The sequence below is a fragment of the Rana temporaria genome, chromosome 9 (assembly GCF_905171775.1).
Source record: "Rana temporaria chromosome 9, aRanTem1.1, whole genome shotgun sequence".
In the NCBI taxonomy this organism is placed as follows: domain Eukaryota; kingdom Metazoa; phylum Chordata; class Amphibia; order Anura; family Ranidae; genus Rana; species Rana temporaria.
In genome coordinates, this window is record NC_053497.1 from 26,478,895 (window position 1) to 26,500,261 (window position 21,367).

The 21,367-nt window shown below is 44.9% G+C and overlaps 1 protein-coding gene across 1 annotated transcript in view; it reads left to right on the forward strand.

The window, feature by feature from the left end:
- MAPKAP1 (MAPK associated protein 1) overlaps positions 1 to 21,367 on the forward strand; it is a 322,753-nt gene that overhangs the window by 142,480 nt on the left and 158,906 nt on the right. Inside the window, exon 6 of the mRNA XM_040323013.1 lies at positions 19,880 to 20,056. Within this exon, the coding sequence (XP_040178947.1) occupies positions 19,880 to 20,056 (177 nt within the window). The remainder of the gene's footprint in view (positions 1 to 19,879; positions 20,057 to 21,367) is intronic.

The window sequence follows — 21,367 nt, forward strand, 5'->3', positions numbered from 1 at the left end:
AAGTGGGGGGGGGGGGTGTCTTCTGGCTTTTGTATCTTATCGGGTCCCAAAACATTTAAGACACTTGGGTTCAGAAGGTTGTTCAGGGGGGTTGCGAACTAGGGCCCGGATTCACGTAGATGCGCGTAACTTTGTGCGGGCGTAACGTATCCTATTTACGTTACGCCTCCGCAACTTTTACAGGCAAGTGCCGTATTCTCAAAAGAAAGTTGCGATGGCGTAGCGTAAATAGGCCGGCGTAAGCCCGCCTAATTCAAATATGGTAGATGTGAGGGTGTGTTATGTTAATTTACTGTGACCCCACGTAAATGGCGCTTTTTACGAACGGCGCATGCGCTGTCCGTGAAAGTATCCCAGTGCGCATGCTCCAAATTAACCCGCTAGAAAACAAAGCTTTTGACGTGAACGTAAATGACGCCCAGCCCTATTCCCGAACGACTTACGCAAACGACATAAAATTTTCAAAATTCGACGCAGGAACGACGTCATTACGTAACATTGGTACGCCTCAAATAGCAGGGGTAACTTTACGCCGGGAAAAGCCTAACGTAAACGGCATATCTGTACTGCGTCGGCCGGGCGTACGTTCGTGAATTTGCGTATCTTGCTCATTTGCATATTCGACGCTGCAAACAACGGAAGCGCCACCTAGCGGCCAGCGTAAATATGCAGCCTAAGATACGACGGTGTAAGAGACTTACGCCGGTCGGATCTTAGGGAAATCTATGCGTAACTGATTCTATGAATCAGTCGCATAGATACGACGGCTCAGACTCAGAGATACGACGGCGTATCTGGAGATACGCCGTCGTATCTCCTACGAGAATCTGGGCCTAGATCTTCAGCCTCTGCCTCTACTGCTCTTCATGTCACAAAAATGTGAGGGGTGTACTCACTTTTGTGAGATACTGTAATATTTTTTTTTAAAACTGTAATTTTCAGTTTCGGTTTTCGGCCAAGTGCGTCCTACAGTTTTGGTTAAGACACCAAAATTACTGGTAATAACAGTCGAGCGGCTGATTAGCCGCATCTGTTGTTATTACAAGAAAGCCGACTGCCCACTCTAAAAAACAGTACCAGGGTGATGCCCGCGGATGCACACCTCACCCCGGTACAACCTCTCATGTTACGTTGTTACGTCAGCGTCAAGGGGTTAAGACTGAATAGCAATACAATTAATACATTATCTGTGACTTGAGCGCAATTTGGCAATACTTCTACTCTTTCAAGTATGTTTTTTTTTCAGCCACCTTTGCTGCTTGGCATCACACTTCAAATAGTTTTTATCACAGTAGAAGTTCTGCTGGCATCCCGGCAAGCGGCTGTGTTTGTAAGCCTTGCCAGCCGGTGTTTTCTGAGGCTAGCTCTCTGCAGAGATTACGGAGCACATTGTTTCTGTAGCATGTATGATTGAGATGCTGAGCACAGCATATATCATTTTAATGAAACCTTTTGAACCTCTCTCTTTTATTTGGATGAAGCATTTCCATGGAATGTTTAGCAGCGGATGTTTCCCCCGACACTCTGCATCACTGAGTTATGGCTCTGTCTCTTCAGCGCAGCTGATTTTATCCACATTATGATCATGTCCCCATTGTCTCTCACAAGCACGCAAAGAGAGTTTGAACTGCTGCTTTTATGGCCACTTGTGGCTGGCGCCTCGGGCACTCTCTGGCCCGTCCTTATGTTTGACTGGGCATATAACAGCAAGTCCTGCATTTCCAGTCGGGAGCTGATCTTGGACAAATGCTGAGTTTTAAATTTGCAGCATCTACTCTTCTACCCTTCAAATACATTTTAATGTGATTTTTTTATTTATTTTTTTGCTTTAAAAAAAAAATTCAAACTGAAGGAAGCTATTTGAAAGTGCAGCACATAGAAGCTAGTCGTATTTACAGAACCTGTCTGGGTTTATTATTACATGTACTTGTATAGCGCTGTCAGTTTTTGCAGAATTTTACATATATACTCACCGGCCACTTTATTAGGTACACCTTGCTAGTACCGGGTTGGACCCCCTTTTGCCTTCAGAACTGCCTTAACCTCTTTCCATCTGGGCCAATTCTGGAACTTTGCTCCTACATGTAAAGATCATCAGACCCTAGGGAATAAAATGACAGTCGTTGCAACTTTTTATGTCACATGGTATTTGCGCAACACTTTTTTTTTGAGGGGGGGGACTGTTTCATGAATTAAGAAAAAAAAAACTCTGAAGTTAGCCCAATTTTTTTGTATAATGTGAAAGCTAATGTTATGCCGAGTAAACAAAAACTTAAAGTGGGGGTTCACCCAAAAATACATTTTTAACATTACATTCAGCCGAGTTGTCCTAATGACAATCGGCTGTTTTTTGTTTTTTTCCCCCGTACATACCGTATTTTCACCGCCGCTTCCGGGTATGTCTTCTGCGGGACTGGGCGTTGCTAATTGATTGACAGGCTTCCGACCGTCGCATACTGCGCGTCACGAGTTTGCCGAAAGAAGCCGAACGTCGGTGCGGCTCTATACGGCGCCTGCGCACCGACGTTCGGCTTCTTTCGGCAACTCGTGACGTGCAATATGCGACGGTCGGAAGCCTGTCAATCACTTAGGAATGCCCAGTCCCGCAGAAGACATACCCGGAAGCGGCGGTGAAAATACGGTATGTACGGGGATAAAAAAAAAAAAAAAACAGCCGATTGTCATTAGGACAACTCGGCTGAATGTAATGTTAAAACAATTTTTTTTGGGTGAACCTCCGCTTTAAAGTGGTTGTAAACCCAACCAGACAACTTGCACCTACATGTGAGCCTAGATTAAGGCTTACCTGTAGGTGCAAGAAATAGCTCCTTAACCTACATGTGCAGATATGCAGATATGTGCAGAAAACACTGCACCAATGTCTAAGGCGCATGCGCGCCATAGACAACGGCGCAGGCGCACCGTGCATGCCGGTTTTATCAATGGGATAATGCCGGAAACCCGCGCATGCACGGGGATCATGCTGGTCCCATGCGGGAGTGACGTCATCGCCGCTCTGGACAGTCACATCGGCGATACAGAGAAGACGCTCCGAGGGGACATGGTGGCGGAGGGGAACGAGGAGCGCTTCGATTTTGAGTAAGTGTAAAATAATGAGCTAGTATTCTATGCATACTAGCTCATTATGCCTTGTTCGTGCAGGTTTTTTTTTTTTTTACAGGAAAACGTTGTTTACTTCCTCTTTACTTAAAATACTCCATGGGCAATGCTTTAAAAAAAAAATAATAATAATTCAGGTCCTTGGTTTTCCAGTCAAGTATAGGGAAGTATTTACATGTTATGACATCACGCCCGGGCCTCCGAGAGTCATAGAGATGACCACGGACCATCTGTTTCTCAGATATCTCTATGGTCAACTTCCGGCACCAGTGGATTCCTTCTCGGGCTCGCCGATCGCATGAGTGACCCGGTAGAAGCATCGGAGGGCAGCGGGAGGGAAGACGTTTGCTACCGCTGACGTCAATCAAATCCAGTGTTACGGGGCGGGGCCGAGTCCTGCTGTCTGTGTCAATGGACGCAGCAGCAGGATCTGGGAGCGCGCTCGCATGAGTGTCCCCTTGGAATGCGAGTCTCAGAAGGGGCACTCGATGCAGGGAGGAGCCAGGAGCGCCATTTGGGGACCCCAGATAAGGAGGCTTGGGGACACTCTGTGCAAAACCTTAGCACAGAGGAGGAAAGTATGACATGTATGTTTGTTAAAAAAAAAAAAGAAACCTTTACAATCCCTTTAACCACGGAAATGTTTCTTCACAGTAAGACCTGCGAAAATGTGTAATAGACTCCCTCAAGAACTAGTTCTGAACAGATCAGTAGATTGTTTTCTTTATCGTACATCACGGGACACAGAGCGGCATATTCATTACTATATGGGTTATATGGAGTACCTTCAGGTGTTGACACTGGCAATCTCAAACAGGAAATGCCCCTCCCTATATAACCCCCTCCCATAGGAGGAGTACCTCAGTTTTTACGCCAGTGTCTTAGGTGTTGGTCATGGTTTAGCTTGCCTCCGCATCCTTGGGATTAGGTGAGCTACCGGTTCTGTCCAAAGGCCTCAGCGCTAAAGTGGTCAGTAACCGGACCCCAAACCCTTGGGGTATAGCCCATAATGCTTTTCTTTTTAGAGAGCTGGACCCTGGGCCCAGAACTTAGAAACCTTTGGGTGCCTAATGTTTCTGTTGCCAGAGTGCTATATGGGCCCAGGACAGTGGATCCTTCATAGGAACCCAGGGCCTGAAGGTCTAGACATCCCCACGGAGATGGGGGAAGATTGGGCCTCTTGCTTGGCAAAGTCCTGCGGCATGGAGCAGGTAAGTGAGGGGAAAACTTGCGGAACTTGGTTCTTAGCAGGTTTTTTCTGGGGGGTCACAGGGGACATGCCTAAAGTTATGCGCTGCATCTGGCAAACTAGTCACATATCTTAATGATAGGATGGCTCTATGTGTATTATTCCCCATAAGAAGTGACCTCCCTTGTAGTGTTGGAAAAGCATTGAGTGGGGCCTGTGTGATATAAAGTGTATGTGTGTGTCAGAGAGCTGTGCTTACCTGCAAGCCTCCAGGCGATGCTCCATCAGTCTTCCTCCTCAGAGCCTGCAAGCAGGCAAAACGCTGACCTCCTCGTGGTTCCAGGCTGGAGCAGAGAGGCTCCCTTCCCCCCAACCAACCCCCCCCCCCTATCGGAGGGGAGAGCGCGCGTTCACGTGTTATAGGCGCAATTCGCGCCGTTTAGCTGAGGGGGGAAGGGCGGGTCAGTGGTTTAAGGAAGGGGCGGCCCTTCCTTTTTCGTTCCAAACAGCTCATTCTATATATTGGAACTGGGGAGGAAAGACCAGAGCGGCAGCACGGGGCGCCGAGGACACACAGTGGCCAGAAAGGATATTGCAGTCTTCAGAAGACTGTTTTTAAGCCTAGAAATAGGCTGTTTCTTTTCCATCTCATAGTTTTTCTTTGCAATACTACTCAGGGGGACAGAATGTTTTTTCTTTCCTGGATTTGAAACAAAAACGAAAAAAAAAAAAAAAAGATTGAAAAAAAAAAAAAAGTCATCTAGGGGAGAGGAAGCATTTTTTATCCCCCAAACAGGTGTTTGGGCAATTAACTTTTATAGTTCCAAATACCAATAGGTAGCAGGTGTACCTCGGTATTGTACCATGGCATCCGGGTCAGAGGGTACAAGAGGTGGGGATTCCCCCAGAGAGTCTGAGGTCTCGGACAAAGCTATGCCGCTGCTTTCCCCACAGGGAGCCTTGGGGCCATCGGGATCTGGGGCTGGAGCTGGCGCGGGTCAGTCCAACCCTAAGATGGTCAGGGACGAGGTATTACTCACCTCTTTAAGAGAGATGGAGAAAAGAATGGAAAAAATGATAGCCACAGCTATGCGGGGCAGTAAACGGATTAGATCTCCGTCGCCCGAGCGCGGACCCTCAGAAGAGGAGGTCCTTTCCTCAAGGGAATTGGACGACCTCTTGGACAAGGACCAAGTAGGTTCAGGGATCGAAGATCCGGATACAGAGGAGTCTGGAGCAGTCTCCCAAGGGGAGAGCTGGTGGATTCAAGCCTTAACGGACTTGGTCCATAATGCATTCAACTTGCCAGTACCAGATCTCCAGGTATCTACGGTTTCAGCTTTGGGCTCACTGAGGGCGCCTCAAAGCAATGCAGTATTTCCGATCCACCCTCTACTAGAGGGAGTTTTGTTCCAAGATTGGAACAAGCCAGATAAAATCTTCTTACCACCTAAAAGATTCTCTGCCCTATATCCTATGGAAGATAATTTTTCCAAGAAATGGGCTACTCCTGCAGTGGACGCAGCCATCTCATGTATTAACAAATCATTAACATGCCCTGTAGAAAACATACAGGTATTCAAGGATCCAGTTGATAAACGCTTGGAAGCACTACTTAAGAACTCCTTCACTACTGCAGGGGCAGTAGTACAGCCAGCTGTGGCTGCGATTGGGGTTGCTCAAGCATTATCGGATCAAGTTAAGCAGATGCTTAAACTTATTCCTGCCCAGCAGGCAGAAGAATTTTCGGATGTCCCTAGGGCCATATGTTTTACAGTAGACGCAATTAAGGATTCTATCCAGCAAGCGTCACGTTTATCATTATCCCTTATCCATATGAGAAGACTCTTATGGTTAAAAAGCTGGGAGGCCGAGCCCCCATGCAAGAAGCTCCTGGTAGGGTTCCCCTTCCATGGAGGACGACTCTTCGGAGAAGACCTAGATAAATACATTCAAACCATTTCAAATGGCAAAAGTACTCTCTTGCCAACTAAGAGGAAGTTTCAGGGGCCTGCGTTTAAACGACAGTACTCCCCTGGGCAGGGGCCCTCTAATGCCAAACAGTATCGACGGCCTCCTGCGAAAGCAAACTTCGGCTTCAACAGCAAGTCACAAGGACAGGCTGCTAGAGGCAGAAAGCAGTGGGTTCGCAAACCAGCAAAACCAGCCCCCAAGCCGACCTTATGAAGGGGCGCCCCCACCCACGAAGGTGGGGGGAAGGCTGCGACTCTTTTCAGAGGTTTGGGAAGCCAGCATTCCCGACGAGTGGGTACGGTCTTCCGTGGCCACGGGCTACAAATTAGATTTCCTAAGGTTTCCTCCTCTTCATTTCCAGGAGTCGAGGATTCCAAACGATCCGGAGAAAGGAGCCGCATTAATGTCGGCATTAAATCATCTACTTTCCCAGGAAGTAATAGTAGAGGTACCAGTCCTGGAACAGGGGCTAGGTTTCTACTCCAACCTATTCATTATCCCGAAGGCCAATGGAGATGTCAGGCCAATTTTGGACCTAAAGATGGTAAATACATACCTAAAGATCCGCTCATTTCGGATGGAATCCGTGCGGTCAGCAGCTACCACACTCCAAAAGGACGACTTCATGGCGTCCATAGACATAAAGGATGCCTACCTTCATCTTCCAATTTATCAGCCACATCAAAGATATCTACGCTTCATGGTGGCTTCGCGTCACTTCCAATTCGTGGCGCTTCCCTTCGGGTTGGCTACGGCCCCCCGGGTGTTCACGAAGGTCCTAGCTCCAATCCTAGCCAAACTAAGGATCCAAGGGGTCACGATCCTAGCATACCTGGACGACCTCCTAGTCATAGATCACTCGTCTCCCGGCTTGGAGCGAGCAGTGGCCCTCACGGTCCAATACCTCGAGAAGTTCGGCTGGGTCCTAAATCGAGAAAAGTCAGCTTTCCTGCCCACAAGGCAGTTGGAATATCTCGGCATGAGATTAGACACAGAACAACAAAGAGTGTTTCTACCTCTGAGGAAGGTCAAAGCCATCAAGGAATTAATCCTACTGGTTCTAAGCAAGAAGGAACCGACTATTCGCCTATGTATGAGGTTACTAGGCAAGATGGTGGCCACATTCGAGGCGGTACCATACGCCCAGAGCCACACTCGCATCCTGCAGGCAGCCATCCTGTCAGCAGGCAGCAGAAGGCCACAGGCCTTGGATATCCCGTTGCCGCTCTCATCAAGAGTCCGACAAAGTCTGTGTTGGTGGTTAGACCCTCAGAATCTACTGAAGGGGAAGTCTTTCAGCCCAGTGGCTTGGAAGATAGTGACCACAGACGCCAGCCTGACGGGCTGGGGAGCAATTTTGGATGGTTGCACTCGCCAAGGTACTTGGGCAACGCCAGAGAAGCAGTTGCCCATCAACATCTTGGAGCTCAGAGCTGCTCGACTAGCCCTCAGGGCTTGGACGTCAAAATTGCAGGGATTCCCGGTGAGAATTCAATCAGACAATGCCACGGCCGTGGCATACATAAATCACCAAGGGGGAACCAGGAGTCAAGCCGCTCAGAGAGAGGTGAGCTTGATTCTCCTATGGGCAGAGGCTCATATGCCCTGCATATCGGCAATATTCATTCCAGGAGTGGACAACTTTCAGGCGGACTTCTTAAGCCGCCAGACTCTATTGCCGGGGGAATGGTCTCTGCATCCACAAATCTTTCAAGCACTCTGCCAAAGATGGGGAGTGCCGGACGTGGATATCATGGCATCGAGACTCAACAAGAAGCTAGACAGGTTCATGTCCCGCTCAAGGGATCCGATGGCCTGCGGAACCGATGCGTTGGTTTGCCCTTGGCATCAGTTCAAACTTCTTTATGCGTTTCCCCCGCTCCAGTTACTACCCCGCCTGCTGCGCAGGATCCGGGTGGAGCACATACCAGTCATCCTGGTAGCTCCAGCATGGCCCAGAAGGGCATGGTACTCACTAATCTTAAGGATGGTAGTGGGAGACCCTTGGACTCTTCCTCTACGGCCAGACCTGCTATCGCAAGGTCCGATCCTCCACCCTGCCTTACGGCATCTAAATTTGACGGCCTGGAAGCTGAATCCCTGATTCTCAGGGGTAGAGGTCTGTCTCAGAAAGTAATCTCTACCCTAATCAGAGCCAGGAAACCGGTCTCTAGGGTGATTTATTACAGGGTCTGGAAGGCCTATGTAGGCTGGTGTGAGTCCAAGCGATGGCTTTCTCGCAAATTTACCATCGATAGAGTATTACGTTTTCTCCAGCTAGGAGTGGATAAAGGATTGGCATTAAGCACAATCAAAGGACAGATTTCTGCTCTGTCAGTGTGGTTTCAGCGGCCGCTGGCCACCCACTCGCTGGTTAAGACCTTCCTTCAAGGGGTCTTGCGTATTAAACCTCCAGTTAAATCCCCGCTTTGTCCGTGGGATTTAAACCTTGTTCTGTCAAGTTTACAGAAACAACCGTTTGAGCCGTTGGCTGAAATTCCTTTGGTTTTACTGACAAGGAAGTTAGTATTTTTGGTCGCCATAGTTTCCGCAAGAAGAGTATCGGAACTGGCGGCCTTATCCTGTAAGGAACCATATCTTATTTTTCATAAGGACAAGGTCGTTCTCCGCCCTCATCCTTCCTTCCTACCAAAGGTTATATCCAGTTTTCATTTGAACCAGGATTTGGTATTACCATCCTTCTTCCCTAAACCTACTTCCAGAAAGGAAGGGTTGCTGCATACCTTGGATATCGTCAGGGCCATGAAGGCCTATCTTAAAGCTACAAAGAAGATCCGGAAAACAGATGTGCTGTTCATATTACCGGATGGGCCCAAGAAGGGGCAGGCAGCTGCAAAGTCCACCATTTCTAGGTGGATTAAGCAATTAATCACTCAGGCCTACGGCTTGAAAGGGTTGCCTCCTCCAGTATCATTAAAGGCTCATTCTACTAGGGCCATGGGCGCCTCCTGGGCAGCACACCACCAGATCTCTATGGCTCAAGTTTGCAAGGCGGCAACCTGGTCTTCTGTCCACACGTTTACAAAATTCTACCAGTTGGACGTAAGAAGGAAGTCTGATACAGCCTTTGGGCAGGCAGTGCTGCAGGCTGCAGTTTGAGACCCTCGGATTCCGGGGGCTCCTCTTTTTTGAGTTAAATTTAAAATTTAAGATTATTTTTCTCTTTCAATCATCCTTTATTTGATTTTAAACAGCGAAAAACAGAAATTCACAAAGACCCGAGAGGCATTCCTCTGGTTTAACCCTCTCATTTACATAAGTCAGGGATATCAACATACAATTCGTCAAAACAAAAAAAATAGAACTCAAAGAAACATTTCCCCAACATATCATTCCCATGAATACACAAGGAAGAAAACAATCGCCATACATTTTAGGTATTCTTATCTTATCCTAATTCCCTTCCCCTCTATCTGTTATTTGAGGGCCGTTCTTTAATCTGATAACACCTTCTTTGAAATAATACTATTTGTCCCTTTCCTAGCGGGATCCCCATGTCCCGCCAGAATCAGGGCAGTTAAACTGTCTCTCTCTGTTTCGCTTTACTTTACCTCCCTTATACCCCCCTTCCGTAATCTGTCCCTCCAAAAAAAACACACTAAAAACAAAAACAAAAAAAAAAAAATAAAAAAAATAAAAGGAAAGCAAAGAAGAAAGTTTGTCTCCCCCCCTGACCCCACAGCGGCCCCCCCTTCTCAATCCGCATCCATCAGGGCCTTTCCCTCCTCCGAATATCTAAATATATTCCATTCCTCCCATGTTTCTAGATATATCTTCCGCTTCTGCCTTGAAGTCCATACTAGGTCCTCCATTCTATTCAGGTCTTCCACTCTAGTAAGCCACATCTTTACGGATGGAGCCCGTGCCCGCTTCCACAGTCCTGGGATGCAAGCCCGGGCCGCATTCAATAGATGGCACACAACTGATTTCCTGTATTGCCTCACTGATATCTCCACATTTTGTAATATAAAAAAAGACCACTCCTCTGGTAATTGTTCCCTACAAAATCTTTGGGTTATTTCCCTGACCTTTCTCCAATAGCTTAGAATCTTGGGACAGGCCCAAAAGATATGCATCAGGGTTCCTCCTTTCTTACCACATCTCCAGCACCTGTCTGTTGTTTCTGGGAAACATTTATTCAGTATCTCCGGGGTCCGATACCACTGAGATAGTATTTTATAGTTCATCTCTTGTGTCTTTATACACATGGATGTTTCAAAGATATTTCTTACTATCTTAGTCTTTTGATCTTCTGTGAAGGGTTTTCCCAAATCCCGTTCCCACCTATTAAAGAAGGGCATTTGATCATCCTCTGTTGGGGTATTTAATAATTCACCAATTCTTGATAGGGAGTGTCGTAAGATCCCTCCCCCACTACAGTATCTCTCGAACCGTGTCATTCTTCGACCATATCTAGCTGCCGGTTTTAGAGAGTCCAGAAAATGACGCAATTGGAGAGATCTCCAGAAATCCAACTGGTAAGGAAAGACTTCCCCTTCCAACTCCTGCCTGGTAATCCATCCACCTTCCCTCAAAAAGTGCGATGCTTGGAACCACCCTTGCTCCATCAGTTTACTAAAAGGTCCGTTCATTAACCCCGATTCAAACTGCGGGTTTCCCAAAATTGGAAAAAGTGGTGAGTCCTCCGTGGACAGTACCCCCCTCACGAACAGCCTATGTGCTACCCGCAGGGTGGGGCCTATCAACGGATGGCTCTTGGTATCTGATGGAAGCCCCCGGTAACACCATGCCGCCCGCTGCAAGTTACTGTCGCATTGATCCTGCTCCAGCCCCGGCCATAACTTTTCTCCAGCATGCCGACTCCAATCAATAAGTCGGCACAGTAATGCCGCTTGATAATAGCGATAGATGTCTGGTGCAGCTATTCCTCCATCCCGTTTGGCCAGTGAGATTATACGGGCCCTAATTCTTGGACGTTTGTTTGCCCATATAAACCCACTAATAAGGGACTGTGCTTGCCTAAAAAAAGATCTGGGTATTTCAATCGGGAGGGTCTGAAAAAGGTACAGAAATTTAGGTAGTATGCTCATTTTAATGATGCTAGATCTTCCAAGCCATGAATGGAATCCCCTCCGCCAACCATCCAGGAGGGCCCGTGTTTTGACCAGCAAGGGCAGAAAGTTAAGTTTAAAAACTTGTGTTAAGTCCGCCGGAATAGAGGTCCCCAAGTACGTAAGAGAGGTATCGGACCATTTAAATCTAAATTTTGATTTCAATATCCTTAATTCTCTCTCCGGGATCGCCACTCCCATCGCCTCTGATTTATCGTAGTTAATCTTGAAATTTGACAGCTCTCCATACACACTTAGCTCTTGTTCCAGGTTAGGAAGGGATTCCATCGGGCTGGTCACACTAAACATCATGTCGTCAGCATAGGCTGAAATTTTGTATTCTGTACCTTTCAAAGACACCCCCTTAATATCAGGGTTCAGTCGAATCCGGCTCAGCAGCGGTTCAACAGTCAGGGCGAACAATAACGGTGATAGGGGGCAACCCTGCCTTGTCCCGTTTGAGAGTTTAAAGGGAGGTGATAGTGTTCCATTCACTCTAACCTGGGCCGTTGGTTGTGTATAATTACTTGCGATCCATCGCTGCATCTTCCTCCCGAACCCCATGTGTCTTAGTACCGCAAACATAAATTGCCAGTTAATCCGGTCAAATGCTTTCTCTGCATCTGTTCCTAGAAAGACACAAGGGGTTTCGGGTGGTACCCACCAGGTGGATCAGATTCAGGGTCTTGACCGTATTGTCTCGGGCTTCCCGCGTCTGCACGAATCCCACCTGATCTTTATGGACAAGTCCTGATATCTTCTGCTGTATCCGCCCTGCCAAAATCTTGGCAAAGAGCTTCATGTCTTCATTCAGTAAAGAAATTGGTCTATAACTCCCACATTGGGAAGGATCCTTTCCTTCCTTGGGGATCACAGCTATCACTGCTTTTAGCGAATCGTTATGGAAGGAACCAGAGTCCCCTAAACCATTGAACAGTCTCACCATAAATAAACCCAGTTTGGGCATAAAAACTCTATAATAATGAATGTTATAACCGTCTGGCCCAGGTGCTTTCCCTCCCTTCCCCTTTTTCACTACCTCCTGTAATTCTTCTATTGTGATAGGTTTTTCCATTTCCTGGCTCATTTCTGATGTTAAGCTGGGGGTACCTGAGGTTGCTATATAGTCACCCATTTTCACCTGGTCTTGAGAGCTTGTTTGCAAATTATATAGGGAGCCATAAAAATCCCCAAATCTCCCTGCTATCTCTCTAGGCAGCACAATTTTCTCCCCCTCTGTGCCCTGTATCATCGGGATATAGGTTTTAGTCTGTTGTTCCTTTAGAGCCCTGGCCAGTTGTTTCCCACTTTTATTACCAAATTCGTAATTCTGTCTTCTGCCATTTTGTATTGCCCATTTGGCCCGTTTTAAAAGTAGTTCTGTGATTTGTCTACGCGCTCCCCGTAGATCCCGTTCCAACGCAGGGTTAGGGTTCTGTTTGTGTTTTGTCTCCAGGTTTACAATTTCTGTCATAAGAGTTGTTATCTTTGTCTCCCTCTCTCTTTTTATCCTCGCCCCATGCTTCATTAGTATCCCCCTTATCACCGCCTTATGGGCCTCCCACACCACTCCCAAGTCACAGTTGGGGGTCACATTTGCCTCAAAGTACCACTTTAGTTCCTTCCGCACCTCTTCTAGTACAACCTCCTCCTGCAACAAACTTTCATTCAATCTCCATGACCCGGCACCCACTGGACGTGAGTCCCCTAACGCATATTTTAAAATAATTGGGGCATGGTCTGTCCATGTGATTTCTCCAATTACAACCTCCTTTACAGAGTGCAGTTGGTTGTGTGGAATGAGATAATAGTCTATACGCGAATACCATTTATGTGGGATAGAATAGAAGGAGTAATCTCGTTCCCCTGGATGCATCAATCGCCATATATCTATCAGCCTTGCCTGTTGCAACATCTGTAGGACTCTCTTACGGGTTCCCCCCGTAACTGATGAACCACCAGAAGAAGTATCTAACTCTGGATACAATGGCACGTTCAGATCTCCTCCCATTATCAACTGTCCTTCCTGAAAGTCTGCCAGTTTGTCTAAAAATCTTCTCAGGAAGCGGTCTTGAGATGTATTAGGGGAGTAAAAAGTGGCAAGGGTTATTATCGTACCACCTATGGTCCCTTTCAGGGCCAGGTATTGACCTCCCGGGTCAACCAAAGACTCTGTCAGTGACCATGGGGTATTGTTTGAGATTAGAATAGACACTCCCCCCTTTCTAGCCTCTGGGTTCGTCGCGTGGTATGCCACCGGGAAGGGTCTACTTGCAAGGAAGGATGGCCCCCCTGTCCTAAAATGGGTCTCTTGTACCAAAGCGATATTACAACCCTTTTTCTTCAGGTCCTGAACCAAGATCCTCCTTTTTTCGGGTATGTTTAGGCCCTTAGCATTAATTGAAATCACTACCAGTGGGTCCATCTCTGAAACCAGAAACGAGCCCCCAGAGGATCCCTCAGGACCCACCAGGTCAGATCAAAGCACAACCGTGGGGGCCGCGGGGGAGACACAGAAAGAGAGGAAAAAAGAAAGAAAAAAGAGAGAAAAGAAAAAAAAAAAAAATTTAAATACCACCCCCCTCCCAACCTCCCAAAATAAAAAAATTAAAATAAGAAGAAAAAGAGAAGAAGAGAAAAAAAAAAAAAAAAAAATAAATAAATAAAAAAAAAAAACCCCTCTTCTAAACTGATATCACCGAGCGGCGGGCGGGAGATCTTATACCTCCCTCCCCCCCTCAGGTGTACCACAAAGCCAAAGCTTTAGACACTCTCAACCCCTAGCCCCTATGAGTGTTGGCCTAACAGGGGAAGATTACTTGCGCGGACCCCAGTGAGGGATCCTCCTCGCCCCCCTACCCAGCTCCTTCCATCCACTTCTTCTGATATTGGGAGATTAATCCCCCCAGAAATTATAGCCTTCCTCCCTGAGGAGAGAGGAGCAGGAGGGAGAGGGAAGAAAAAAAAAGAAAAGAAAAGAAAAAATACAGCGGCAAAACAACCACCTCTGGCATCCACCAACTTTACTTTATAAAATCTGACAAAAAAAAAAAAAAAAAAAAAAAAAAAAAAAAAAGGATTTTGGTGTCCCCTTATAGTGCCCGCCCCCTCCCCAATTACCCCAAATCCCCCCTACCCCTAAGTTCCCCTAAATTCGACTTTTACGCCTTGTGTTTGGCCTTGTGTCTTAACCTCTGAACTAGAATCCCCTTGGACTAATTCTGCCTGTTCTTTTAGATTCTTCCTTCTTCCTTCGGTGTTAAAACAATACTTAATGAATAAAGATCAATACTTATCTATCTCATTAGTATTTTCAAACCAGTCATTTCCAACCAAGCTTCCCTGTGCTCCCTCTTGGTATATCTATATTATTTGCCAGTCAGTTGGTGAGGAGGGAGAGTCCCGGGGAGTCCTGGGAAGGGACACACTAACCGCACTGCATCTGTCCCATCTCCCTCCTTCTCTCCCCCCATCTTTCCCTAGCAACCTCCCACCCTATCCACCCCCCCCCTCCCTGATCTCCCCGTGACCTTCATGTGCTGTTCTTTATGACCAGGTTACAAAATTAAACTGGAATAAATTAGTGTAAAAAAAAAAAAAAAAAAAAAAAGGAGGCAGAGCATATAAGCCCCGCCCCCCTCCCATTCATCTCCTTATATGTGCTATATTGAGTGATAGCCCTCTTATCCCTTTACAGTTCCAATTCCCTCCCCCCCCTCCCCTAAAGCATATAGGCCCCGCCCCCCCTCCCATTCATCTCCTTATATGTGCTATTTTGAGTGATAACCCTCTTATCCCTTTACAGTTCCAATTCCCTCCCCCCCCCCTCCCCTATTAAGTGACGTGACTTCAACTACGTCCCCAACCCTATTTACTTCATCCCCGGTGCCTCTAAAAAAAAAAAAAAAAAAAAAAAGGGAAAGGGGGGAACCCCCTCCCTTAACCCTTCCCTAAATCCTTCCCCAGCCACTAATTCCTTAGTGTGATTTGGGGTACCACAGAGAGAAGGAGGAAAATAAGACACCTCTAGCCAGTGTAAAATAAAAAGATGCAAGGGGAATACTTTCCCCTACCGTCAAGGCGTATACGTCTTAAAATGGAGCCATGAAATATACCATTTTGTAACATAATATGACATTACCCTCATACCCTTCCTTAAACCTCCCCTCCTATCCTCCCTCCCTCCCAACCCCCCTATAACCCCGAACAATCTTCAAGCATACCAACAGGCAGATCCAGATATCCTTGAGACCTATGTCCTTAGTGCCCCCCCCCCTCCCCTACTGTACATTATATTATGCACTCCCCCCCCCCAACCCATCCTTCACCCCCATGTCACTTTATCAACATGTCGCAAAAAAAAAAAAAAAAAAAAAAAAATTAAATAAAAAAAAAGGAGCAGAGCATATAAGCCCCCCCCCTAACCCCCCCTCCCCTTCATCCCCTTATATGTGTTTATATTGAGTGGTATCCCTCTTATCCCTTTACAGTTCCAATTCCCTCCCCCCCCCTCCCCCATTAAGTGACGTGGCTTCAGCTACGTCCCCAACCCTATTTACTTCATCCCCGGTGCCTCTAAAAAAAAAAAAAAATATAAAAAAAGAACACACCCAAAATATGTATGTAAAAAAACCAAACAACAAAAAAAAAAAGGTTTTGACATATCTATATATCAATTATCTAAATGACAGTTCCGTCTTAAACTTTACCAGATTATACCAGATTCTGCCGTTTCTTTAATCCCAAATAGAACCATGTTTGCCTTTGATCTCTCCACTTCCCTCCCCACCCCCCCCCCACCCCCCCCCCCCCCCCCCCCCAAGGGGAGAAGTCCCAAGGAAAAGCGCAAAAAGAACCAAGAGAAACTCGAGAGAGAGAGGGGAGGGGGTTCCAGCGGGGTCAAAAGGTGACCCAATTACACCCCACCCCCCCTCCCCCTCGGAACTCAGGATCCCTTAAAGTCCACCATTCTGGGGTTCAACTGTAGCCAATCGGGGACTGCAAATGGTTCCATTTCCAAAAATGAAAAAAGACTTGGGAGGTCGCCTCTTGAGCGCAGCCAAAAAGATGATTGTCCTTTTTTAATAAGCACTGATATAGGGAACCTCCATCTATACGACCCTCCCCAGGCTTTCACATGGTCCAAGACCGGGCGAAGCAGCGCCCTTCTGTGAAGGGTAGCATTGGATAAATCAGGTAAAATCTTCACAGAGGCCCCTTGAAAGTCAATCGATCCGACCTCCCAAGCCTTCCGTAAAATCGCCTCCCTGTGGGAAAAATAGTGTAGGCGGCATATCACGTCCCGGGGGCGGCTATTGTCCTTTGATTTAGGACCTAAGGCCCTATGCACTCTGTCCATCTCATAATTTACTACAGTGGGTTCTTTCATCAAGATTATTTTTCTCAACTAAGTTGGATTTATTATGATTTGAGTATTTCTCTAAATTAAATCCTTTTTTCTTGGAGATGTTCTCCCTCCCCTCATTGTGAGCATTGCTTTGGGACATCCCATATAGTAATGAATATGCCGCTCTGTGTCCCGTGATGTACGATAAAGAAAAAGGGATTTTTAATACAGCTTACCTGTAAAATCCTTTTCTTGGAGTACATCACGGGACACAGAGCTCCCACCCCTCTTTTTGGGGACCATTTTGGGAGGCATACTGCTTGCTACAAAACTGAGGTACTCCTCCTATGGAAGGGGGTTATATAGGGAGGGGCATTTCCTGTTTGAGATTGCCAGTGTCAACACCTGAAGGTACTCCATATAACCCATATAGTAATGAATATGCCGCTCTGTGTCCCGTGATGTACTCCAAGAAAAGGATTTTACAGGTAAGCTGTATTAAAAATCCCTTTTTTTAAACGATTATAGATAATATCACCAGAGATTTTTGATTGAGGGAATATAGTAGTAAAAATGTGGCTGAACCACAGGTTTTCAATCGCTAGTGTGGATGGGCACTTATGCAACTGATCATTAACCACTTGTGGATCGCAATACACATATATATATATATATATATATATATATATATATACGTATATATTATATATATATTAGGGCTGTGGAAATTAACTATTAATTCATCGATTAATCTTAAATTTTTTTGCTCGATCAAAAATGTTTTGATTGGTACTCACCTCTCCGCCGGCTTCCGGGCCTTTAGGGAGTTCCGTCGGAGATCCGGTGACGTCACGGACACCGGCGGGGCTTGCCGTGTCCATCTGAAGGGCTCCTTTGCTGTGCCTTCATATCTGCATGCCGGCGGGACCTTACTGTCTGCCACACGCAAGGGCTGTTACACTTTCCTCTATCACTTCCCTCTATCACCCTGGGATTCTGCAGCCATCCACTGTTGTGATAGTTCTCTTCATGGGACATCTACATGCCGATGGACTGATGTTAACCTCTCCTCATCTGGATTCAGCAATGGCATCGTTTTACCCATTTTTATACCAGTATCATACTTAGTTACATGTTTTTATGACTGCTTTTGCTACCGTTTGGTATTACTCGCACCATTTTTACAGTTTATGTAGCTACATCGATTTTATCTCCAGTACAATATTTTTTTTGTTACCTACTTGAAGACTATAAAAGTTTTAATACTATTCCCATCGAGCGCTGCCTTTGTGTGTTTTTTGTATCCTGCTATCCATTTTTCCAGTGGTTGGGAGCTGCACTGGGGATCAGCCTGCAAGGAGATCAGCTAAAAGTAGTTGGATCTGTATGTGCGTTATAATTAATCGAAATTAGTAGATTAATCGATTAAAAAAACAAAACGATTAATCGAACACAAAAATTTTAATCAGTAACAGCCCCAATATATATATACATTGTGGTTTGCAAGTGGTTTACCCGGGTATGGCTGTCAGCTATCCGCCAAAATCCCAGATTTTTTTTTTTAGCTGGCGTCTGGCTTCCTAATGAACATGATCCAGTGGGCACATTACCCACTGGATAGCTTTCAGAAGTCACTTCCAGTGTAGGGCAGAAGTCTTTTTGACCCCAGATCTCTCCATAAAGAGGACCTGTCATCCTTATTTCTATTACAAGGGATGTTTACTTTCCTTGTAATAGGAATAAAAGTGATAAAAAATAAATAAGTAAATAAATATTAAAGGTACAGTGTACAAAAAAAAAAAAAATGTAAGCGCCTCCATCCCTCTGTGCACAGCAGCACGCATACGGTGTTCACACCACACATGAGCTATCGTCCTGAACGTTAGCATGAGAGCAATAATTTCTAGCTCTTTCCTCGCTTTAATTCAAAACGGGTAACCTGTAAAAAAAAATTACACAATCACCTATGGAGATTTTTTTAAGTACCTTTGTTTGTCACCATTCCACGAGCGTGCGTAATTTAAAGCATGACGTGTTAGGTATCTATTTATTCAGTGTAACATAATCTTTAATATTTTACAAGAAAATTGGGGTGTATATTGTGTTTTATTTTTAATTTTTTTTAATTCATTAAAGTTTATATTTTCCCAAAAATTGTGTCTGAAAAACCACTGCACAAATACCCTGTGAAGTAAAAAATTGCAATGATTGCTGTTTTATTCCCTAGGGTCTCTGCTAAAAAAAAAAAAAATATGATGTTTGGGGTTGTAATATAGGTCATCTTGTAGCAAAAAGATATTGTTTTTTTTTATTTTTAATGTCACAATGTAGAGTATAAGATTTCCTATCATCTGTGCCCAGTCTTGCCACACAGAGTTAATCCAGCTCTGAGCATTCCTCTTTTATTGTTCAGTGAAAATTAACAGACTTCCAGATAAAACCCTGTCTAAATACAAAGTCCTTTCCTCTCTCCTTGCGTTGAGTGACAGGTTATTTACATATCTAGCTTGGACATGTTTATCATATGTTATGTTTATCATAATATGAAGTGATCCACAGTATAAAAAGCGAGAAATCCGCCCCTCCCCCACATAACACATCCTGGTAATATACAATGACCTGTGGATCACCTCATATTATAATAAACATAACATAACATATGATAAACATGTCCAAGCTAGATATGTAAATAACCTGTCACTCAACGCAAGGAGAGAGGAAAGGACTTTGTATTTAGACAGGGTTTTATCTGGAAGTCTGTTAATTTTCACTGAACAATAAAAGAGGATTGCTCAGAGCTGGATTAACTCTGTGTGGCAAGACTGGGCACAGATGATAGGAAATATTATACTCTACATTGTGACATAAAAAAAACAAAAAAAAACATCCACTTTAAACCTCTAAACAAAAAGTGCCAGAAAAGACCTGCTCTGGTTAAAAAAATAAATAAAAAAGAATTTAGAATGTTTACTTCTATATACAAACACATTTTACATATTTTACACATTTGCATTTCTATTTTAAACTAAATGGGTTTTTCTACACAGTGAGGGTTCACATATACTTCAGGGTCATTAATACAAGTACTAATAGATATATATATAGTTATTTTTTTTACTTTGCTGACCATGTCTGCTTTGCTGTGTTTTTTTGCAGTGATAATGTGGACGCTTACTGCCTGCATATTGCGGAGGATGATGGAGAAGTTGACACAGATTTCCCACCTTTGGATTCTAATGAGCCTATTCATAAGTTTGGTTTTAGCACCCTGGCTCTGGTGGAAAAGTATTCCTCTCCTAATCTGGCTGCCAAGCAGTCTCTCTTTGTACGGATGTAAGTATTCATAGTTACATAGTAGGTGAGGTTGAGAAAAGACACAAGTCCAACCTATGTGTGTGATTATATGTCAGTATTACCTTGTATATCCCTGTATGTTGTGGTCGTTCGTGTGCTTATCTATTCGTTTTTTTTAAACTATCGATGCTCACTGCTGAGACCACCGCCTGTGGAAGGAAATTCCACATCCTTGCCGCTCTTACAGTAAAGAACCCTCTACGCAGTTTAAGGTTAAACCTCTTTTCTTCTAATTTTAATGAGTGGCCACATGTCTTGTTAAACTTCCTTCTGCTTAATCCCTATTATGGAGTCACCAGTATGGTATTTGTAAATTGAAATCATATCCCCTCTTAAGCGTCTCTTCTCCAGAGAGAATAAGTTCAGTGCTCGTGGAATTCCTGGAAAGTAGGAAAGAAAATTATATTCTGATAAATAATCTAAGCTGAATTATGAATACTGGTTTGAAGAAGTGTTAGCTGTTCACAGTAAGCAATGAAAATCCTGGAGATTTATAGTTGGAAGCCAACTCGTTTGTTTTCTGTGCCCAAGATTTCACAAATTGGCCTTTCATCCCATTTCAGAGGTAATACGTTCTCTACAAAAAATAAAATAATAATCATGTTAAATAGAAACCTTCCTTAAAGCGGGGGTTCACCCTAAAAAAACTTTTTTATTTTTTTTCTAGCATGCCATCAAGCATATTAGCGCGATCTACAGTACGCCTTTCTTTTATTTTTTGGCGCCGTACTTATGGTTTACTACAGCAGTGAAGTTTCAGACTCCCCGCGGGGAATGGGCGTTCCTATGCACTGGGAAGATGATTGATGGCCGGCTATGGCGCGTCACGCTGCCCGAAGATAGCCGAAATAGGACTTGCCTCTTCACGGCGCCTGCGCAGTCAGCTCCGATGTCTGTGCGCAGGCGCCGTGAAGAGGCAAGTCCTCTTCACGGCGATGACAATGTGGGCCAAGCTGAATATATTTTGAATAGTGGCCTATTTTAGTTTTTTACCAACAAAGTCTTTTGCCAATTATGCTTTTGCCATGACTACCATTCCTACCAGGGTGCTCAAGCTGATCCTTGGTATATGAAGCTTGCTTGACTACTAATTTAGTTTGTACATATTTTCTGTGTTGATCTGATGTTGCAAGTACCTGATATTTTGTAAGCTTATACCCAAAGGGAGCTTTTTGTCATTATTTGAATAAAATAAAATTGAAATTTAGTTTGGATAGAATAAAAGGAACTATTTTTTTCCACTCAGGGATCACTGATCTTTCTATATAGTCAAATATTGTCAGTTTAGAG